The sequence below is a fragment of the Oryx dammah genome, unplaced genomic scaffold (genome assembly GCF_014754425.2).
Source record: "Oryx dammah isolate SB20612 unplaced genomic scaffold, SCBI_Odam_1.1 HiC_scaffold_22, whole genome shotgun sequence".
Lineage (NCBI taxonomy): Eukaryota > Metazoa > Chordata > Mammalia > Artiodactyla > Bovidae > Oryx > Oryx dammah.
The window spans coordinates 41641240-41662479 of NW_024070206.1; the positions used below are offsets into that span (position 1 = coordinate 41641240).

The window sequence follows — 21240 nt, forward strand, 5'->3', positions numbered from 1 at the left end:
TCTCGGTGCATGTACTGTTGAAGCCTGGCTTGGAGAACTTGGGCCATTACTTTGCTAGCGTGTGAGATGAGTGCAGTTGTGCAGTAGTTTGAACCTTCTTTGGCATTGCCTTTCTTTGGGATTGGAATGAAAACTGACCTTTCAGTTTTCTCTACTGATTGATTTTCTCCTGGTTATGGGTCACATTTTTGTTTCTTCATTTGCCCGAGAATTTAATGTCATACATTATGAATTGTCCATTGTTTCCATACTGAATTTGGTTGTTCTTTTGCAAAGTATTGAGGTTTGTTCTGGACAGCAGTAAGTTTGTTTTAAGATTAGTTTGATTAGTTCAAGGTCTACATTTAAGCTGTTTTAGAATAATTTTAATATAGTCTCTACTTCAGTGTTAATTTTGCCACATTCCTACAGTGTGGCCCCTTTGTGATGTTTTGAGTGCTTGTTGTATCCATGAGACCTCTCTAATCTGGTATAAATTCTGTCTCTCTTGAGCTTTGTGAATTATTCTTTTTGCAGCTCTCCACAATTATTCTTTCTCTGGAGTTCCTCATGAGTTTTCATTCTTCACATGCGCAGATTGGTATTCAGCCAAAGACTCAAGGAGACCCTTAGTCCCTCAACTGCTAGCCATTTCTGCCATGCCCAGCTCTAATCTCTGACTCCACAACTCAGTAAGATTGTTGGGCTCCATTTGTGTTCTTTCTTCTCTGTGCTGCAATTTATAAGTTCCCTTCCAGCAGAAGACCTAGGCTATTGTTGAATTCACTGAATTTTATTTCTTTTCTCTCAGACATCACATTTCTTTTCTCTCTGCTACTTGTTTCCTACTCTCTGAAATGGGTTTTTCCTACATTTTGTCAGTTTTTCTTATTTAAGTTTGGAGGTTAGTTTCTGACCTACTCAGAACTGGAAGCAAAAATCTGTCTCTTTCATTTGTAGTATTTTTTCTAGGTAATAGAATTATTTTAAATTTAAAAATCATTTGTAAGTTTTATTATTGTCTCCTTGAAGGTAAAGTGCCTATTTTTCTGTTGGCTTTTCAGAACTTTTTATTTGTCCTTGATTTTGAGCAGTTTTACTATGATGTGCTCTACAGATGGATTTTGGCATTCTCTGTATTTATTCTCCTTTGGATTCACACTACTTTTAAAATTTGTGGCTTGATAGCAGTTTCAAAAAATTCTCTGCATTATCTCTTCAAATATTACTTCTTCATTCTCTCTTCTCCTTCTAATATTATATTTATTTTAGGCTTTTGTCATCCTGTTTTACACACTTGCTGAGATGTCCTATCCCACATACCCTATACACCCTCACATATACCTTTATCATTAATGAACTCCAGTCTGTCTTCCAATTTAGTCCAAATGTTCCATCTTTTATGAAAATCTACCAACTTGTCCTTCCCCTACTAATGACAAAGGTAACCTCACTAATGATCCTCATCTCTTTGCAATTACAATTTTATCACACAAAATATTTTCCTCCTTAGCCAAAATGTGAGGGCCATGAATGTTGAGACTCTTAGCAAGCTTTGTACTCCTGGCAGCTAGGGCAGTAACTCACAGATATTTCCAGATCTTTATCCTCCCCACTCACTTCAATTGCCAGCCTATACCTTTGGGTAAAATTATAGAACAGGAGGAGGATAATAATCCCTAATATCTTTATCCATAGCCCATTTTGTTTATAAATACTCTTCCTTTTATTGTTAAACAAATATAGCTTTAGCTGCAAAGGTTTTGTTTATTCCCATGTATCTCACTTTTAATGACTTTTCAGAAATTAGTCATTCTTCTCAAAATGTATCGTAACTTTTTCTTCTCATATTTAGCACTGGTTGCTGCTACTGCTGCTGCTAAGTTGCTTCAGTCATGTCTGACTCTGTGCGACCCCATAGACGGCAGCCCATCAGGTTCCCCTGTTCCTGGGATTCTCCAGTCAAGAACACTGGAGTGGGTTGCCATTTCCTTCTCCAATGCATGAAAGTGAAAAGTGAAAGTGAAGTCGCTCAGTCGTGTCCGACTCTTCACGACCCCATGGACTGCAGCGCACCAGGCTCCTCCATCCATGGGATCTTCCAGGCAAGAGTACTGGAGTGGGGTGCCATCGCCTTCTCTGATTTAGCCCTAGAGCAGAACTCAAAAGCATGGAAGAAAAGGGGAATAAGCTTATTTTAAGTATTTTAAAAAATAGTTCTAGGACTGTATTTGTTTGAGAGTATCTTTTACACATTGCAGCACACCATTAATAGAAAAAGGATTGGGGAAAACACAATTAAGTTTACATTTTTGAAAGCCCTGCTTGTCCAAAATTTTCATAAATCTTTCTTCTGAACCTAATGTTGTCTCTCTCAAAATATGTCAGCCTTGTTTATGACATGAAAGTCAATTATGTCAAGACTGATTTTTTTTAATAACTCAAAGTAAGAATCCTGAGGCAGTTGCCTTTTATTCAGGTATTATGTCTTATAACCAGTCTGTTTGCCTATGCCTAATAGAGGTTGATACAGCACATGTCCTGTAGTCTTTCAGTATAGATTCTTGTTTTAAAAACTTTTCATGGAACAGTAATACAGTGATCTGCTTCAAGTTTAAATTCTCATCTCAAAAGCAAAAAGTGCTCTTGTTATTTACTGTTTCAAAGTGTGTGTGTGCTAATTCAGTTCAGTTGTGTCCAACTCTTTGCGACTCTGAACTGTAGCCACCAGGCTCCTCTGTTCATGGGATTCTCCAGGCAAGAATACTGGAGTGGGTTGCCATTTCCTTCTCCAGGGAATCTCCCCAACCCTGGAATCGAACCTGCCTCTTTTATGTCTCCTGCCATTGGAAAACAGGTTCTTTACACTAGCACCACCTGTTTCACAGATCCAAACCAAATAGGCATCAAGATCCCTATTTTTACTGACTCTATATAATGCTGAAATTTTTCCTGCACTTACAGAATTTTTTATTAACCTTTAAAAACTTATTGGAAAAAAGTACTTATGTAAAAAGTAACTGGCTCCTGCAACAACTACGCATTTTATAGTAAGTAAAACTAAGTTATCAAATTCCTTGGGATACAAGTTAGGTCATTTAGCTGATGCTGCTCCTTTTATTTATAAAGACCAGTGTCATTGAAATATGAAATTGAAAGTAATATTGCCGCTCTCCTCAAGTTCTGTACAATGTACTGGGGAGGGCGAAAGTATATGGAAAGAACATTTGTCAAGCACCTATTATCTCTTACTGAGATATAACAATGAACAATAACAGTATCTTTTGAGATCACTGCCCTCAAAGATGTCATAGTTTCCACAAGGAGAAATGTATATTCTTACACATTGCAAAGGAACTTAGAGATGTGAAAATAGCTAATTATGATGGAGCAGGATGAAATAAACACAACAATAAGGGACTGAACACAGTAGTCCTGGGGTGTCTCCTAGGGAAGGCACAGCTCATGTGAGCTGGGGAAACAAGGGAACTACAGTGGAAGGAAGTGGTACTAAGCCAGCCTTACAACGTGAGTAGAATTTCAAAGCTTAGGAAAAGGACATTTGAGTACCAGGAAATTGCATCACTAATTTTATCTTCTATTAATTCCTAAGTGAAATCTTTTCTCGTGATTTTTTCCAGTAAACTAGAATAACTAGTAAAAAGTATTCTGAACTTTCAAAAGTTGGGATTTGGTACTATGTCATTAAAGGACTTGTTGTTGTTCAGTTGTTCAGTCGTGACTGACTCTGTTACCCCATGGACTACATACAACACACCAGGCCTCCCTGTCCCTCACCATCTCCCAGAGTTTGCTCAAACTCAGTGTCCATTGAGTTGGTGATGCCATCTAACCATCTCATCCTCTGTCATCCCCTTGTCCTCCTGCCTTCAATCTTTCCCAGCATCGGGGTCTTTTCCAGTGAGTCAGCTCTTTGCATCAGTTCAGTTCAGTTCAGTCGCTCAGTCATATCTGACTCTCTGTGACCCCATGGACTGAAGCAGGCCAGGCTTCCTTGTTCATCACCAGCTCCTAGAGATTGCTCAAGCTCATATCTGTTGTGTCATTGATGCCATCTAACCATCTCATCCTCTGTTTTCCCCTTCTCCTCCTGTGTTCAATCTTTCCCAGCATCAGGGTCTTTTCTAAAGAGTCAGTTCTTCACATCAGGTGGCCAAAGTATTGGAGCTTCAACTTCAGCATCAGTCCTTCCATTGAATATTCAGGGTTGATTTCCTTTAGGATCGACAGATTTGATCTCCTTGCTGTCCAAAGGACAAATTTTCTCCAGCACCACAGTTTGAAAGCATCAGTTCCTTGGCACTCAGCCACTTTTATTGTCCAGTTCTCACATCTGTACATGACTACTGGAAAAAACATAGCTTTGACTAGACAGACCTTTGTCAGCAAAGTAATGTCACTGCTTTTTTAATATGTTGTCTAGGTTTCTCATTTCTTTCTTCCAAGGAACAAGTGTCTTTTAATTTCATAACTGTAGTTACTGTCCACAGTGATTTTGGAGCCCAAGAAAATGAAGTCTGTCACTGTTTCCATTGTTTCCCCATCTATTTGCTGTGAAGTAATGGGACTGGATGCCATGATCTTATTTTTTTTGAATGTTGAATAGTTTTTTGAATTACAGTAGTAAGAATTCTAAAACATCTTGAGTTCCCAAGGAAGAGCTTGCCCTCTTAAAGCTCAGATCTCTTCAGTTTGGTAGTTCCTTGTACATTCAGAAATGCTTTTCTCATTGGGTTTTTTAAACATTTTTGGTCTGTAGATATTTATATGAAGGGAGAAATGAATATGGAAGACCCTAATCTTTAGTAAAAGGACTGTGATTCACTTTGAGAAATCTTAATATAATAAAGAGCCTGGTTTTACCTCCCTTTTATTTCCTACAAGTAGACTATAGTTTATATTTTTTGATATTTCTTAAATGCTCTTTTTTAAGATAGTTATTTTCTAGTCTCAAAAATACAACACTAATGCTTTTTTCCTCAGCCAACAACATAAATGCATTCTGCCTTTCCTGTAAGGGACAGTTGATCACATTCAAATAGTATTCTTATATTTTCTAGACGGTATATTAGGAATTTTTTGTTAAAGCTTTCCTTCGTTTGACACAAACTAATCTTTTTTGATCTTTTAAAAGAAGAAATGTGCATTGAAACATCTTCCTGCATGCTGTTTTTGTTTCCATTTCTGAGCCTGACTGTTACGGGAGGGGTGGATGGGAGGGCAGTGAATGGGCAATGGGGGCTCTATTTGCAGCCCCGGGTACTCTGTCCAAACATAATGCCCTTAGGCAGGGCAAGAGGATAGTTGGTGTAAGCTCTAATGGACCATTTTCTTGTGTTGCATCCCTCACTGAATCCAAGTAGCACAGGCTTTATTATTCACTATGTCTTATTTTCATTTTCTACCTGTGAAGATTATCCTTACCACTTCTACTTTGTCTCATTTTCCCTATAAAACTATTTTGCCTGTTTTCTGATCAGTTCAGTTCAGTTTAGTCACTCAGTCGTGTCCGACTCTTTGTGACCCCATGAATCGCAGCACACCGGGCCTCCCTGTCCATCACCAACTCCCGGAGTTCACCCAAACTCATATCCAGTGAGTCGGTGATGTCATCCAGCCATCTCATCCTCTGTCGTGCCCTTCTCCTCCTGCCCCCAATCTCTCCCAGCATCAGGGTCTTTTCCAATGAGTCAGCTCTTCACATGAGGTGGCCAAAGTACTGGAGTTTCAGCTTTAGCGTCAGTCCTTCCAATGAACACCCAGGACTGATCTCCTTTAGGATGGACTGGTTGGATCTCCTTGCAGTCCAAGGGACTCTCAAGAGTCTTCTCCAACACCACAGTTCAAAAGCATCAGTTCTTCAGTGCTCAGCTTTCTTCACAATCCAACTCTCACATCCATAAGTAATTAAAACTAACCTTGTGCCCGTTTCCTCTTGTAGATTACGAAAGCCATGTACAAAACTGCTTTTTTCTTTTAGCGATTATGGTCATATATGTGGAAGTGATTTGAATTGGTATTTCTGTGATGTATTTCTATGGTGAAAGTTTTTCCCATCCCATCAAAATATTTTGGACTCGCCTCACAACCATATTTTTGTCTTATTCAATCTTCATTTGTTTCTCTCTCAGATTAAGTGAGCAGATAGATAAATTTAGTTGCTGATGTAAATTCTTGAGCATATGAGCCAAATACAGTAATAGTGTTAAAGACAGAATTTGCTAGGAAAATTAGAACCAAGGGGCATTTAGTAATTTTGTAGTATGTCTGTTGATGGATAAGTGAACATGTACTGATTGATACAATTTCTCATCTATCCTTTTCTTTTCTTTCATTTCCTTGGGGTACAGCAACCCAATCCTTGGGTTTTTAGCCCTTAAAGATGGCATAAACTATAGAGATCATCAAACTCAACCATTTTATTAACATTTAAAATTACCTAAGAGATGTAAAAGTATTTGCCAAAAATAATAGAACTCCTAAGTAGCAGTGCTGGAATTCTAATCGAGGTCTTTTGACCTCAAGTATACTGTCAATTATTCTGTGCTCTCTATTCATTTTTATAGCAAGTCAACACATGCTAGCTTTCAAAAAATACAGTAATGACTAAAGAGTATGGGGTTTAGCCTTTTCTGAGTCTGATAATTACTATTAAAAATTTTGCCAGGCCCATAGTGTAGATAGTGAAGGCCAGGGAAGCATGGAGTGCTGCAGTCCATGGAGTTGCAAAGAGGTGGCCACGACTGAGTGACTGAACAACACATGGTGTGTCCTAAGTATTGGTACAGCATTTGGTATCCGTTGCTAGTATTTTGTCTTTTGTAAAATCTTGTGTGCCTGTATTCTTGTAAATCTCATAATTATTAACTTTAATGTCTTTCAGATTCAATAATCCTAGGTTGTGCCACAGTCCCTATGGGAACTAGAATAAGTTATTAGAGCCTTGCAAATGTGTTTGACTGCCACATTCTGTTAATTTTTCTCTTCCACTGATGGCCTGCAGCTTCAGCGGCTGTGCAGTAGAGAAACTTAAACCTCAAGGGCCCATTAGATTTAACTTGTTTACTGCGTTGATATCTATATGTTAAATGACAAGAGAGTTCAGGTTATTGAATAATTTAAAATTCAGCTCTAATTGGTGTCATATGACCTGGAAAAGGCCATGGATGACGCCAGGAGCATGCTGAGAATTTCTTATAAATAATTCATCAATTAGATGATTCATTTGCCTGGATGTCTTGCTGAATGCAAAAGTTTGTAAGTTATAACTGATGATATAACACCTGTAAGTATTTAGTTCATAACGCTAGAAGGTAATCTACCTTGATGATCTTCTAGCAGAATCTGCCAGTGTAGGAGAGTTAATTGCACTGGGGAGAAGGAACATTTATTTGGGATGAGACTTTGGCAAACCATACAGTGCAGCTGTTGCATTATGTAGCTTCTGTCAGCTTGACAACTGGTTCTCATAAGCTCACTAAAAATGCAGCATGTTGTTCTGTGCCTTATTCCATATTAACTCCAAATGTTCTGGATAATACAGTGACCTGTCCCTCACACAGTAGTTTAGGTTTAGAAATATTTAGCCTCTGGATTTCTGATTTCATCATAAAATGAAGTGCAAAGGGGGAAATTCTGAAGTTACAAAATGATTTTTATTCTTATAAGGCTATCAGTGAGAATATGAGGTTTGTTAATAGGGTATTTGCTAGGATAGTAAATTATTATTTACCATTAGAGAAATGAATACCAATAAGATCTGTTGGTACTGTTGGCTAATCCTGTGGTTAACAACTCATAAATGCATTCCAAGTAATCTCTTCCTAATTATGCAAAGTAAATAACAACCTGTTGCAGGAAATAATTATTGCGGTTTAGTTTGCCTCTCTCCTTATGGCTAAAGCAAAGATTGGCTGAGCCTGTAAAAATGATTTGTGCATATTTATAAAACATGACTGTTTACTTGTTGATGCTATTTTCATGACATAATACTGTGGTTTTTATTTTTTATTATGTGAGAACACAAGAAAGCCCTAGATTATCTTAGGAATGTATATGTTCATGTATGTACAACACACCTGTTTGTGCTTTCATGCATGTATACAAGATCATATCATGCTGCTAAGTCACTTCAGTCGTGTTCAACTGTGCAACCCCATAGACAGCAGCCCACCAGGCTCCGCCGTCCCTGGGATTCTCCAGGCAAGAATACTGGAGTGGGTTGCTGTTTTCCTTCTCCAATGCATGAAAGCAAAAAGTGAAAGTGAAGTTGCTCAGTCATGTCCGACTCTTAGCAACCCCATATTATACTACTATCATTCAAATATTATCATGTGTCTAAATGGTAAAAAAAAAAAAAAAATCTTGAGATGAACTGGAAAAGACTCCCATTTCCCTTATTTATGTGGGAACACTTTCTTGGGAACACTAGCATATATTTTAATCAAAAATACTTTGATTTGTGTAATGAACAGAGTCTAGGCTCCAACCTTTAAAAGCAGGCTGTTCATCTCTACAAACTGGCAGGTCTCACCAGGCAAGTGTGGGTTCCCCTTGCCTGTGGCAGGATGTTCAGCATCCTAGACTTAGCCTCTCAAACAGGCAGAGTATGTGTGTGTGTGAGCGTGTGTTAGTTGCTAAGTCATGTCCAACTCTTTGCCACCCCCTTGTCTGTAGCCCACCAGGCTCCTCTGTCCGTGGAATTTTCCAGGCAAGTATATGGGAGAGGCGAGCCATTCCCTTCTCCAGGGGATCCTCCCCGATCCAGGGATGGAACCCGGGTCTCCCACACTGCAGATTCTTTACCATCTGAGCCACCAGGGAAATGCCAAAAAAGGCAGTTCAGTTCAGTTCAGTCACTCAGTCATGTCCGACTCTTTGCAACCCCATGAATCTTGTCCCCCTTGTCTGTAGCACGCCAGGCCTCCCTGTCCATCACCAACTCCCAGAGTTCACTCAGACTCACGTCCATCGAGTCAGTATCATAAATGTTTGTAAAAAATATCCTTTATTTTCTATGAAGTCTTTAAAAAATATCTGTCACATTTTAAAAAGGGATCATAAAGATTCAGAAAATGCAACTCAGAAATTTACCAGCCTTCAGTATCAGAAAATTCTTAGTATCTCATATAAGTCTCTCACACTTTTTTTAAACCTTATACTTTTCTCATTGGTGTTTTTTTTTTTATCTAGTCATTGACTAGTGTCTACCCAAGTTAAGACACGTTATGCTTCTACTCTGTTGTAAGCCAAGTGTTGCCAGCATTTTCTCCTCATCTTTCTTTTGTGCTGTGAATCCTGCAGCATGCCTTGTCAAAGATTTTACTGGCTTCATTTCTGCCACATCTAGAGTCTAAAGATGTAGCCAAGATTGTGGTACATTTTGTATAAGACAAATCCTAATATGCTACTATTTTGAACTTACTGTTTTCCATGGATCATTTTCTGTCTAAACTTTTTTATTTTAATTTATACGATGTGTTTTTCCTAAGTATATTCTTCTACATGCTTTTCTGCTAAATATCATTCCATTTATTTCTCTTTTTATAATTTTATTTAATTATTGGCTGTGCTGAGTCTTCACTGCTGCACGAGTTTACCATTGTTGTGGCTTCTCTTGTTGCTGAGCACAGGCTGTAGGCACTCAGGCTTCAGTGATGGTGGCTCACAGGCTCCAGAGCACTTGGGCTTCAAGTAATGGCAGGCTCAGGAGTTGTGGCACACAGGCTTAGTTGTTCCACAGCACATGGGATCTTCCCAGACCAGGAATCTAACCCGTGTCCCCTGCATTGGCAGGTAGATTCTTAACTGCTAGACCACCAGAGAAGTCCCTGTTTACTTCTGATTAAGCAGTCAATCCAACTCATTTTCATCGCACAGAAAACATATAGATAGATAGTATGTCCCAAGTCATATTGTTCAGTTTGTTTAGTTTTGAGCATATCCTAGGATATTCATAGACTCCTTTAATTCCAAGAACACTCAACATAATTATCAAGTTCAGTTGGCAAACCATGGCTTGCCAGAACTCCATTGTTTTGTACAACTCACAAGCTAAGAATAGTTTTAACTTTTTAAATGGTTAGAGTAAAAAAGACTATTTCTTGAAATGAAAAAATTACATGAAATTCAAATTTCAATATCCACAAATAAGGTTTTTCTAGAATAGCTGTTGAGTTCACAGTACAAAAGCAGAATTGAGTAGTTATGACAAAGACTTTATGTACTGCAAAGTTTAAAATGTTAAGTGTCTGACCCTTTGCAGAAGAAACTTGCCGACCCCTGCTATATAGCCATGAGAATATAGCCACACACAGCACCATGTATGAACTCAACAAAGGTAATGCTGGGTGAAAGAAGTTAAACAAAAAGAATGTATATCATATGGTTTTATCCCCATTTATGCTTCAGAAATAACCAAGTGCAACTGAACTCTACTATGTATTTCAGCAGAGAAGTATTAAAGCAAAGGAGAAATTCTCATTAAAGTCAAGGTAATCATTCCCTGTTTTGGCAAGAGAGGTAGAGAGTGGTGATGGCTCAGGGTCATCAGAGGTCTTCTGCATACAGAAGGGTCATCTGTGTGCAGGATGGTAGTTACGTTGGGCATTGCCTTGTGATTATTCACTAAGTTGCTCTTATTTTTTGTGTGTACTTCTATGTTTATGGTATTTCATACTAAAGAAATTGTTGAAAGTCTACAACAGGAAGTAATGAGTTAAGTATTAGGAGTAAGTCTAAGGGTTTAGAGTGAGACATAGTCCCATGTCTGATGTAGAGTATTGACATGAGCTTGGGAAAGTTGTATTGATTCCTTGAACTTCATTTTCTCATCAGTAAAATGCCAATTAATACCTTACAAAATTGCTGTTAAGAATAGGTTAAATGTGTAAGACATTTAGCATAGTATATGGTAAACTCTGGGTTGAAAACAGCCAGAGTAACAGTGTGTTCTGGGAGCATGTTCTGCATTTAGTGGTCAGTGAAGGTGACCAGTTAGAGCTAAGTAGGCTTATCAGAAATAGTTTGCATGAAATTGTCTTCCCCAATCTTCATTTCTCATTTTCAGTCCTTTAAGAATTACTTTGAATTATTTAAATATATTGGTTCCAACAATAACTTCATGAAAGAAGATATCCAAATGACCAGCAAGCATATGTTCATTAATATCATTACATATCAGGGAAATGGAAAATAAAGCCATTATGGTATTTTAGTACACATACACCAGATAGACTAAAAATGAAACAACTAGCAAGTATTACTGTGAATGTGAAGTAACTGCAACTCTCTTAATTTCCTGATGGGGTTGTGAAACAGAATGATCAGTTTAGGAAACTTACTGGCTGTTTCTAACAAAGTTAAATATGTGCCATGTGACTTCAAAAAAGAGAGAATATTGTATGAGAATATTCATAGAGGCTTTATTTACCAGTCCTAGACTGGTAAAAGCCTAATCCAATAAAAAGAATGGGTAAACAAATTTTGCATAATTCATACAATGAAGCACTATGCAGCAATGAGAAAAGAATAAACTATTGATATACAACGCAACATGGAAGATACTCAAATATTATGTTGAGCTGAAGAGGCCAGGTACAAAAGAGTAGCATGCAGTATAATTCCATTTATATGAAGTTCAGCATAGTAAAACTGATCTGTGATCATAAGAGTCAGAATATGGTTACTCCTGGGAGTGTGCGGATGTGATATTGACTAGAAAGGACACAAAGGAACTTTCTAAGATATTGGAATTGTTCTATAATTTGATCTGGGTGATGATTACATGGGTAAATGCAAGTAAAGATCTGTGCATTTTATTATACATGTTGTGCCTTCATTAAAAAAAAAACTAATGGTTTTTAAGTTAGTGTTATATATCTGAAAAATTCATATAAAACCCATATGCTAGAGACAGCAGTTTGGGATTTATTGCTAGTTTAAACCTTAGTTAAGAGAAGTTATATTTGTAAATATATAGAAAGCATGAAGCAGAAAGAAAAATACATCTGTTTCATTTAGGCCCACTGGGACTTCCATGTGTTCCAGAGGCAATGTTTTTCAGCTCCACTAATAAAATAATTTCTTATATTCATATTCCAACAGGAAGTTTTATTTCTTTTCTCTTCTTCCTTAGTAGCTCATGATTCAGCCTAATCATGGATTCTAATTTTCTTTTCTTTAGTTACTGTGACCTGTAACCCAATTTGAATTTTTCTCCTAAGCTGATAACGTCAGCCCAGAGTTATTGAGAATGTACGTGCTATGTGCAAGCCCCAGGGCTATACATATAGATATAGATATACATATACACCTCCTGCCTTTAGAATTTGTTGTGGCAAGGAAGTCAGTGATAATAACAGTAGTAGTCATAGGAAACTTTTAAAAAAAATGAACTTTATATTAAGCGCTGTCCAAAGCACTTTATATATGAATTATCTAATCATCACAACAACCCTAAGAGACAGTGCAAGATGTTAGTGTAAGACTGACATCCTTTGTATGAATGAGAAAGATGAAGAACCTCTCAATTATCTCAAGAAGTTCAACTCTGGCCCTACTGAAAACCTCACTGTAGCAAAATAAAGATTGATAACTGAACTCATTCTCTTTTAAGACAATTTAGAGATAATCTGTTGTAACTGAACATGCCCTCGGGTGATCTCACCCCCCCCCCAACACACACACACATGCACCACGGTGTTCTGCCTGAAAGGAGTTTGGGTAAATAGAAGGTTTGTGTTTCCTTTTTGTAAATTAGTACCCTTATAGATAGACACTCTTGATAACTGCTCATCTGTCTCACCACAATGTTCAGTTTTGATGTAGGTGCTATTTTTAATCCTTATTTTACTGTTGAGGAACCTGAGGCTCGGGCAAGTTGAATAATATTCTATGTAGTTTTTTATTGCTGTATAACAAGTTACTACAAACTTAGCTTAAAACAGCACACATTTGCAGTCTCATAGTTTCTGTGAGTCTGTGAGTCTGGCACAGCTCAGCTGGATCCTATGCTCAGGGTCTTAGAAGGCTGCAGTCAAGGTGTCATTTGGGCTGTATTCAGCGGGGAGCTCTAGGTCTTCTTCCAAACTCACAAGGTTTTTGACAGAATTTATTTTCTTGTATGTGTATGGTACATGCCTTGTTTTCTTGCTCCGTTGCCTGGCATCTGCTTTCTGCTCCAGAGTCATTGCCATATGAGCTTCTCCATAAGCCCTCTCACCCTGTATATAATAGTTTGCCTCCGCTAATCCCAAGCCCCTATTCCTTCACTCCCCTACTGCTGTTCTCCCTTGGCAACCACAAGTCTGTTCTCTCTACCGGTGAGTCTGGGATTCTCTTCAGCTCAGTTCAGGTACTCAGTCATGTCCGACTCTTTGCAACCCCATGGACTGTACCACGCCAGACTTCACCAACTCCTGGAGCTTGTTCAAACTCATGTCCATCGAGTCCATGTTGCCATCCAACCATCTCATCCTCTGTCGTCCCCTTCTCCTCCTGCCTTCAGTCTTTCCCAGCATCAGGGTCTTTTCCAATGAGTCAGTTCTTTGCATCAGGTGGCCAAAGTATTGGAGCTTCAGCACCAGTCCATCCAATGACTATTCAGGACTGAGTCTGTGATTAGCAGAGGCAAACTCTTACATATAGGATGGGCAAAACAAGTTCCTACTATCTGGCACAGAGAAGTATATACAATATCCTGTGACAAAACATAATGGAAAAGAATATGAAAAGGAATATTTGCTTTCATATTCTTTTCCATTATGTTTTGTCATAAATGAGTCACTTTGTAATACAGAAGAAATTAACACACATTGTAAATCAACTATAGTTCAATAAAATCTACCAAAAAAAAACAAAAAAAGCCCTCCCATAACACAATAGCTTATTTCTTCAAGACCAGCAAGAGAATCACTGACCTTGGGGAGAACACCAGACCTGCTATGAAAGGGCTTACCTGAGTAGGTCTGGCCCACGTGAAATCACCTTCCTTTTTGTTAATTCAGAGTTAGCTGATAAGGAGCCTTAGTTATATATGTAAAGTCCATTTTGGCATGTATGTAACATAACCACAGGATTGATCACTGATGGTATTCACAAGGTCTACCCTGCTCAAGGCGAGGAGATAATACAGGGTGGGGACACCAAGATGATGGAGATCTTGGGGAGCATCTTAGAATTCTGCTTAGCAATATGCATAGTTCCCTAGCAGGTAATCGGCAAAGCAGTGTTATCTTTGAGCAAAGCACACATGGAAATGTTTATGTCTAAGTGCCTCTTAAAAACATTAGATGCTAACTACAAAAAAATTTGTTTTAAAAATTTTCCAAATACCTGACATTTGTGAATAGTGTAACAATCAGCACCATTAAAGTAAGTATAAGCTTTGTTAGTACCTAACAATGCACATATGTAAATAATGTTAAGTAACAAAAAAGTGAATAAAAAATACTGCATACATGGTATCTACTGTTATATTAATGATATGTGGATTAGAAAATATATGATGATGTAAAATAGTTGATTTATGTTTCTGGACTCAGAGCATTTATCTGTCATTTAAAAGTATAACCTTTAAAAAGTCAGTTTATCATACAGAATAGCAGATGCTAAACATTTCTGTTGACAGTAAGTGCTACAGAAGTTCAGAATAGGGGAGATTAATGTGGACTAGAGTTCTTCCTTAGGTATAAAATAAGGTTAATTTTTTATAAGGTAGTTTATCATAAATTTTGCCCCAGAACTAGTTCCTTTTATGTAGTTTGTCATCTGCTCAGTATACAAGATTGCATGCCTTCTATGAAGAGACCCAGGTCATCGCCACATATGTGGCTGATTCTCATTTAAATAGAACTCCTTTAACATTGTTTTAGAACCTCACTTGAAATCTTGAGTCATTGTACTAGCCCTGTTTTATTATAGGCTAGGAAACATTGTATTGCCATATATCTGTTAGTTGATACTTTTTAACAATCAGTTCTTCATTTTCAACTATTGCAAAATAAATTGGTGGGATTTTTCCCCCTCTCTGCTAGAGATCTCGATTATTCATTCTTCCTATATCTCTAGAATACATAACCATCTCAACTGTTTATGAATTAGTTCTTATTTTAAAAGTTGTGGCAAACTGAATAATGGCCTTCCAAATATGTCCATGTCCTAATTCCTGGAACCTGTGAATGTCACTTTATATGGCACAGAGATTCTGTACGACAAGAGACTTTACAGATGCCAGTCAGGACCTTAAGACGATGAAATTATCCAGGATTCCATCGGTAAGCCTGATGTAATCAGAATGGTCCTTCTAGGAGGGACAAAGGAGGAGTCTAATGGCCCACGGTACAGACCAGTGGTTCTCAGAGTTTGGTTCCAGGTTGGCAGCACCACCCAGGAGCTTGTTAACAGCGCACATTCTTCGGCTCTACTCTAGAGTTGCTGAACTGGAAACTCTAGGGAGTAAGCCAAGCAATTCACATTTAACAAGCCCTCCAGGTGATTCTGATTCATGCTAAAGTTTGAGCATCATTTCTAAAAACTAAGTTTTGCTCTCCCCAGTTGAACAAGCTTGAGGCTAAAATGCTGGGAAAGCTCATTCTATTGGCTTGTCAAAGATAATTTGCAACTGCTTCCTTTCTGCCTGACTTCTATCAGACTGTAATCATTTGAATAGCTTAATTGAGAAATCACTTATGTTTATAGCTGAAATTAAATATGTTTTGTATTTAAATAACTACTTTTGATTAGAATCATATTTTGTGGAAAGTGGTTGGTTTTATCTGGGTACTGTAAAGATATTTATAAAAACTCATCAAATTTCTAGCAGTAACTAACATCCTATTCAGTATAAGGTGAAATGTTTTACATCAAATCTCATGCTGTGTAATGGCCAATCAAAAGGTATTTAACGTGGCTGAATGGATTTCTTGGCTTAGTTTTCAAAATTAAACATTTTAAGACATTAACATTTAATGTTTTTCTTTTTCACAAAGTTGATGTTATGTAAGTCTTATTATATGCAACTCCTGAAGTCTTGCTTAAGCAGTGAGTGGCAATACTTTCTCTCATCCTTGTGAATTTACTGAAATGTAGATTGTTTTAAAATGATTTTAGCCTTATGTCACATGTCTGTTTAGCTGTGAATACTGTCTTTATTAAGAAGACAAAAACACGGCTTTGTCTTGGTAAACATGTATCACTGATTCCTGAAGAGTCAAAAGAACTCCCTCTATTGTGCTCTTATTTGACAAGTGATCTTGTGGTTCCTTTTAGGTATCCAATAGGAAAAGCACTCTCCCATCTGCATCTGTGGAACTGGATGGTTCCTACTTGAGTGTAGCCAAACCACAGATCCACACTCAAACCAAGCAGAGGCCTAAGTCGGCAAATCAGGACTCAGCTCTGGAATCCCTTGTGGAATTTAGGAATAATTCTTTGAAACCAGGAGCCCATCATTATTCCAAAGAGGATATGGGCAAGGTTCCCTCAGAGACCAGAACATGTAATTACAGATCCCCAGGGAAAAAACTAGTAGATGCAGTCCCTACAGAGAAAGCCCCTCCCAAAGAACTGAGGATGAAGGAATGCCAGCACCTCCAGTCTCCTCCGTCTAGTCAGTGTTGTGGCCATGGACGTTCTGAAAATGCAGATCACGTTCACGAGAGCCATCCGACAAACATGGGCCCTCAGCATTCTGATACACACCTGGACTCATGCAGGTATTGTGGGCTTTCCTGGGCATCTCTGATGCATGGCCATAGGGCAGTGCCACCTAATGAAAATGATGTCAGAAAGCAGCTCTCAGAAGATAGAAGGCAGCAACTTATGCTTCAGAAAATGGAGCTGGAAATTGAAAAGGAGCGCCTTCAGCATCTGTTGGCCCAGCAGGAGACAAAACTTCTCCTGAAACAGCAGCAGCTTCATCAGTCTCGACTGGACTATAACTGGTGAGTTCTACCGTTTTTTCAGCAGTACCTGTAGTTTGGAGAATACAGTAGAAAATGACAGCTGTGTAACTGTAACATGTGTAGGAACAGAAGTTCCTCAGATTCTTTGTTTGCTTAAGATGCATAGCAGCTATGACTTCCAAATAAATTGCACTGTCTTTTGGGGAAGAACTGAAAGATTACCTTGTCTTCCAAAATATTAGCTTAGAATATCTACTTCTCACCTGTCCAGTGTAGTTTTGGCTGGATTCTAAAGACAGTATGTTTCAACAATGTTACCATTACACAAAATACTTTGCTATTTGATGTCATTGTAGAGAATATTAAGCATTAAGTAAAAACTTAAGATTTTAGGATGTAAAATGAGACTCACATATTGACTAGGTGTCATCATTCCATATAACAAAGGGAACCTGCTAAATTCAACCTTTTCTGGTTATGAAGCATAACCTGTTCAATAGCCAATTATTATAACCTTCCCACATTTAAACTGCTCTTCCTCTGACAATTTTTCCCTAAGAACAATGTTTCAAAAGCTAAAGCCCTATTTAATATCATGTAGTGTTCATTATAGTTTTACATACAGAGTCAAAGTTTGTTATCTTAATTTCAAAATAGTAATAGATGAAATGCAATTGTATTTAAACATAAGAAAATATGGCATTTATGTCTTTTTATAAGTACATTTCAAGGAAAGGGTGTGTGTATCTGTGTGTGTGTGTGTGTGTGTATCCCTGCCATTTTCTCCTTGGTCAAGCATACCTTTTCCCCTTTGTACACATTCTTAGACATGTTGATCCTCACACACCTAATATTAGTGTTATTTTTTTTTTACTTCTTGGAGTTAATTTTCTTTCATTTTCAGATCTTGCTCAATACTTTTTAAATCCTAATGTCTTTGAAAGTTCCATCTTACTTGTTTTCTTCAGTGCAGTACTGACTTGCCCAGGAAGCAAACATGATCTTCCTCTTTCTCTTCCTTTATGATCAATTTTATTCTTCACTGTTGAACCTGGAGGCTTTTAAAGTAAGTGAAATTGAAGGCTCTTGTGACAAGATTGTCACCAAAGGCTGAAATGTTGCTCCAATTTTATGACCCCAATCTCTAATCCTCCAGTTAATGTGTAGTTTCTCCGGAGAACTTTATTCTACAAACATTTATTGAATGTCTGTGTTATGTGAGGAATGGTTCTAGGTAGTTGCAATAAATAAAAGAATTGAATGTAGACTTTAAAGAGATCACAGTCTAGCTGGGGAGAATGGATAATTTTATGTTAGGCATCATGTTCATTTGAACTGCATTGTATTATTCAAGTAATGGTCCTTAATGATAATAAAGTGCTTGTTGTTCTCTTGATCACCCAAGCTTTAAATGAAAGCACTATGAAACACAAATTTTGAACCAGTTTTGTATATAGAGATTTCTTAAAACTTTTTATTTTGAAATAATTACAAGATTGATAGGAGTTGCAGAAATAGTACAGAGATTCTGTGTGCCCTTCACCCAGTTTCTCCCATCGGCTACATTTTATACAACCACAATGTATTGTCAAAGCTAGGAAATTAACATTGGTACAGTGAGTGTGTGTGTTTCCGTGTCATTTTATCACATGTGAATTTGTGTAACCACCTCCATAGTCAAAATACAGAACTGTTTCAGCACCACCAAGATTTCATTTGTTCTATGCTGGTTTTTTTGTTTTTTAACTATTGTATTGGAGCATGGTTGATTAACAATGTGTTAGTTTTAGGTGTATAGGAAAGTGCTACACATATAGATGTGTGTTTTCTTTTTCCAATTATTTTCCCGATTAGATTATTACTATGTCCTCACCTGTTTTTTAATATGCATTATTTGTTCATTTGGTTGGTTGCACTGGCTCTTTAGTTGTGGCACATGAGATCTTCCATCTTTGTCGTGACATGAGGCATCCTTAGTTGCAGCATGTGAACTCTTAGTTGCGGCATGCAAACTCTTGGTTGTGGCATTCTGGTTTCCTGAACAGAAATGGAACCTGGGCCTCCTCCATTGGGATCGTGGAGTCTTAGCCACTGGACCACCAAGGGAGGTCCCTGAACTATGCTGTTAGAGTCACTCTTTGCCCCAAACTGTCCCTAACCCTGGGAACTCCTAATCTGTTGTCTATTTCTAGATTATTATTTTGAGAATTTTATATAAATGGAATTATACATAATGTTAAATTTTGATATTGGCTTTTCTCATTCAGCATAATGCTGAGATCCATCTAGATTGTTACATATATCATACCTTTTGATTTCTGAGTACTATTCCATGATACAGATATACCGTGGTTTGTTTAACCATTTGTCTATTAGACAGTTTCCTTGTTTTCAGTTTTTTCAGTTACAAATAGAGCGTCCATGTACATTCTTATACAAGTTTTTGTGTGGCCTAAGGTTTTTGTTTCTACAAGTGAGAACTAGGAGTATGATTGCTATATCATGTAAGAGGTCATATTTAGCTTATACTGATTTAGTTTACAACGCAGGAGACCCAGGTTTTACCCCTGAGTTGGGAAGATCCTCTGGAGAAGGAAATGGCATCCCACTCCAGTACTCTTGCCTGGAAAATCCCAAGGACGGAGAAGTGTGGTAGGCTACAGTCCATGGGGTCGCATCAGACACGACTGAGCGACTTCGCTTTCACTTTCATTTAGTTTAAAATACCTCTCCCACCAGTAACATGAGAAAGATCATTTCTCCACACCCTTGTCAGCATTTGATTGTGTCACAGATTTTTATTTGATGTGTTCTGCGTCTATGTGTAGTGATATTTCATTGTCATCTTAGTTTGCATTTTCCTTATGGCTAGTGATATTCAATATCCTTTCATTTGCTAGTTTGCCCTCCTTCCTTTCTTTTGGCTAAACTGTCTCTTTAGTATCTCTTGTCACAGTCTAACTGGATTGTTTGGATTGTTTTTCTGTTGAGTTTTGAGAGTTCTTTATATATTCAAAAGATGTAAGTCCTTTGTCAGGTAGGTGGATTTGCAAGTAATTTCTCCTAGTCTCTTTTCTTTTCAATCTCAAAAGGATCTTTTACAAAGCAAAAGTTTTAAATTTTGATAACAGTTCATTTTTAATTTTTATTCCTTTTAGGTTGCATGAAGTTTTTATGATGACCATTAGATTTTGTTAAGTATCTTTTATGGGATAATTGACATGGTTGTTTGATTTTTCTTTTTTAGCCTGCCAATACAGTGGATTGCATTGATTGATTTTTTTTAATATATAATTGACCTAGCCTTATATCCCTGGAATAAATATCCTGGGTTATAGTGTATAATACTTTTTATGCATTCAGTTCAGTTCACTCAGTCGTGTCTAACTCTTTGTGACACCATGCACTGCAGCACGCCAGTCTTCCCTGTCCATCACCAACTCCCAGAGCTTACTCAGACTCATGTCCATCGAGTTGGTGATGCTATCCAACCGTCTCATCCTCTGTCATCCCCTTCTCATGTCTTCCGTCTTTACCACCATCATGGTCTTTTCCAGTGAGTCCGTTCTTCACATCAGGTGGCCAAAGTATTGGAGTTTCAGCTTCAGCATCAGTCTTTCCAATGAATACTCAGGATTGATTTCCTTTAGGATGGACTGGTTTGATCTCCTTGCAGTCCAAACGACTATCAAGAGTTTTCTCCAACACCACAGTTCAAAAGCATCAGTTCTTCAGCACTCAGCTTTCTTTATAGCCCACCTCACATCCATACATGACTATTGGAAAAACCATAGCTTTGACTAGATGGACTCTTGTCGACAAAGTAATGTGCCTTAACAATTTCTTTTTACTAATATTTTGTTGAAAGTATTTACATCAATATTTCTGAGGTCTGTAGTTTTATTTTTTCATATTTTGTTTGTCTGGTTTTGGTATCAAGGTAACGTTCTTGTTGTTCAGTTGTGACTGACTCTTTGCAACCCCGTGGACTATAGCATGCCAGGCTTCCCTGTCCTTCACCAGCTCCCAAAGCTTGTTCAAATTCATGTCCAATGAGTCAATGATGGCATCCAACCATCTCGTCCTCTGTCATCCCCTTCTCCTCTTGCCTTCAACCTTTCCCAGCATCAGGGTCTTTTCCAATGAGTCAGCTCATTGTCATCTGTCAACACACAAAGATATTACATAATTATTGACTATATTCCCCACACTGTACATTTCAAAGCCATGAGTCATTATTCTGCAACTGAAAATTTCTGCCTCAGTCTCCCACACCTGTTTCTCACCTCCCATGACCTTTTTCTCCTCTGTTTCTTCTCTATATCTATGACTCTGT

General features: G+C 37.8%; 1 protein-coding gene across 2 annotated transcripts in view; it reads left to right on the top strand.

Moving 5' to 3' along the window:
• Positions 1-21240, top strand: part of KIAA1328 (KIAA1328 ortholog) — a 413466-nt gene that overhangs the window by 244095 nt on the left and 148131 nt on the right. For both annotated transcript variants that reach the window (XM_040264880.1, XM_040264881.1), the window contains one exon: positions 16270-16943. In XM_040264880.1, the coding sequence (XP_040120814.1) occupies positions 16270-16943 (674 nt within the window). The remainder of the gene's footprint in view (positions 1-16269; positions 16944-21240) is intronic.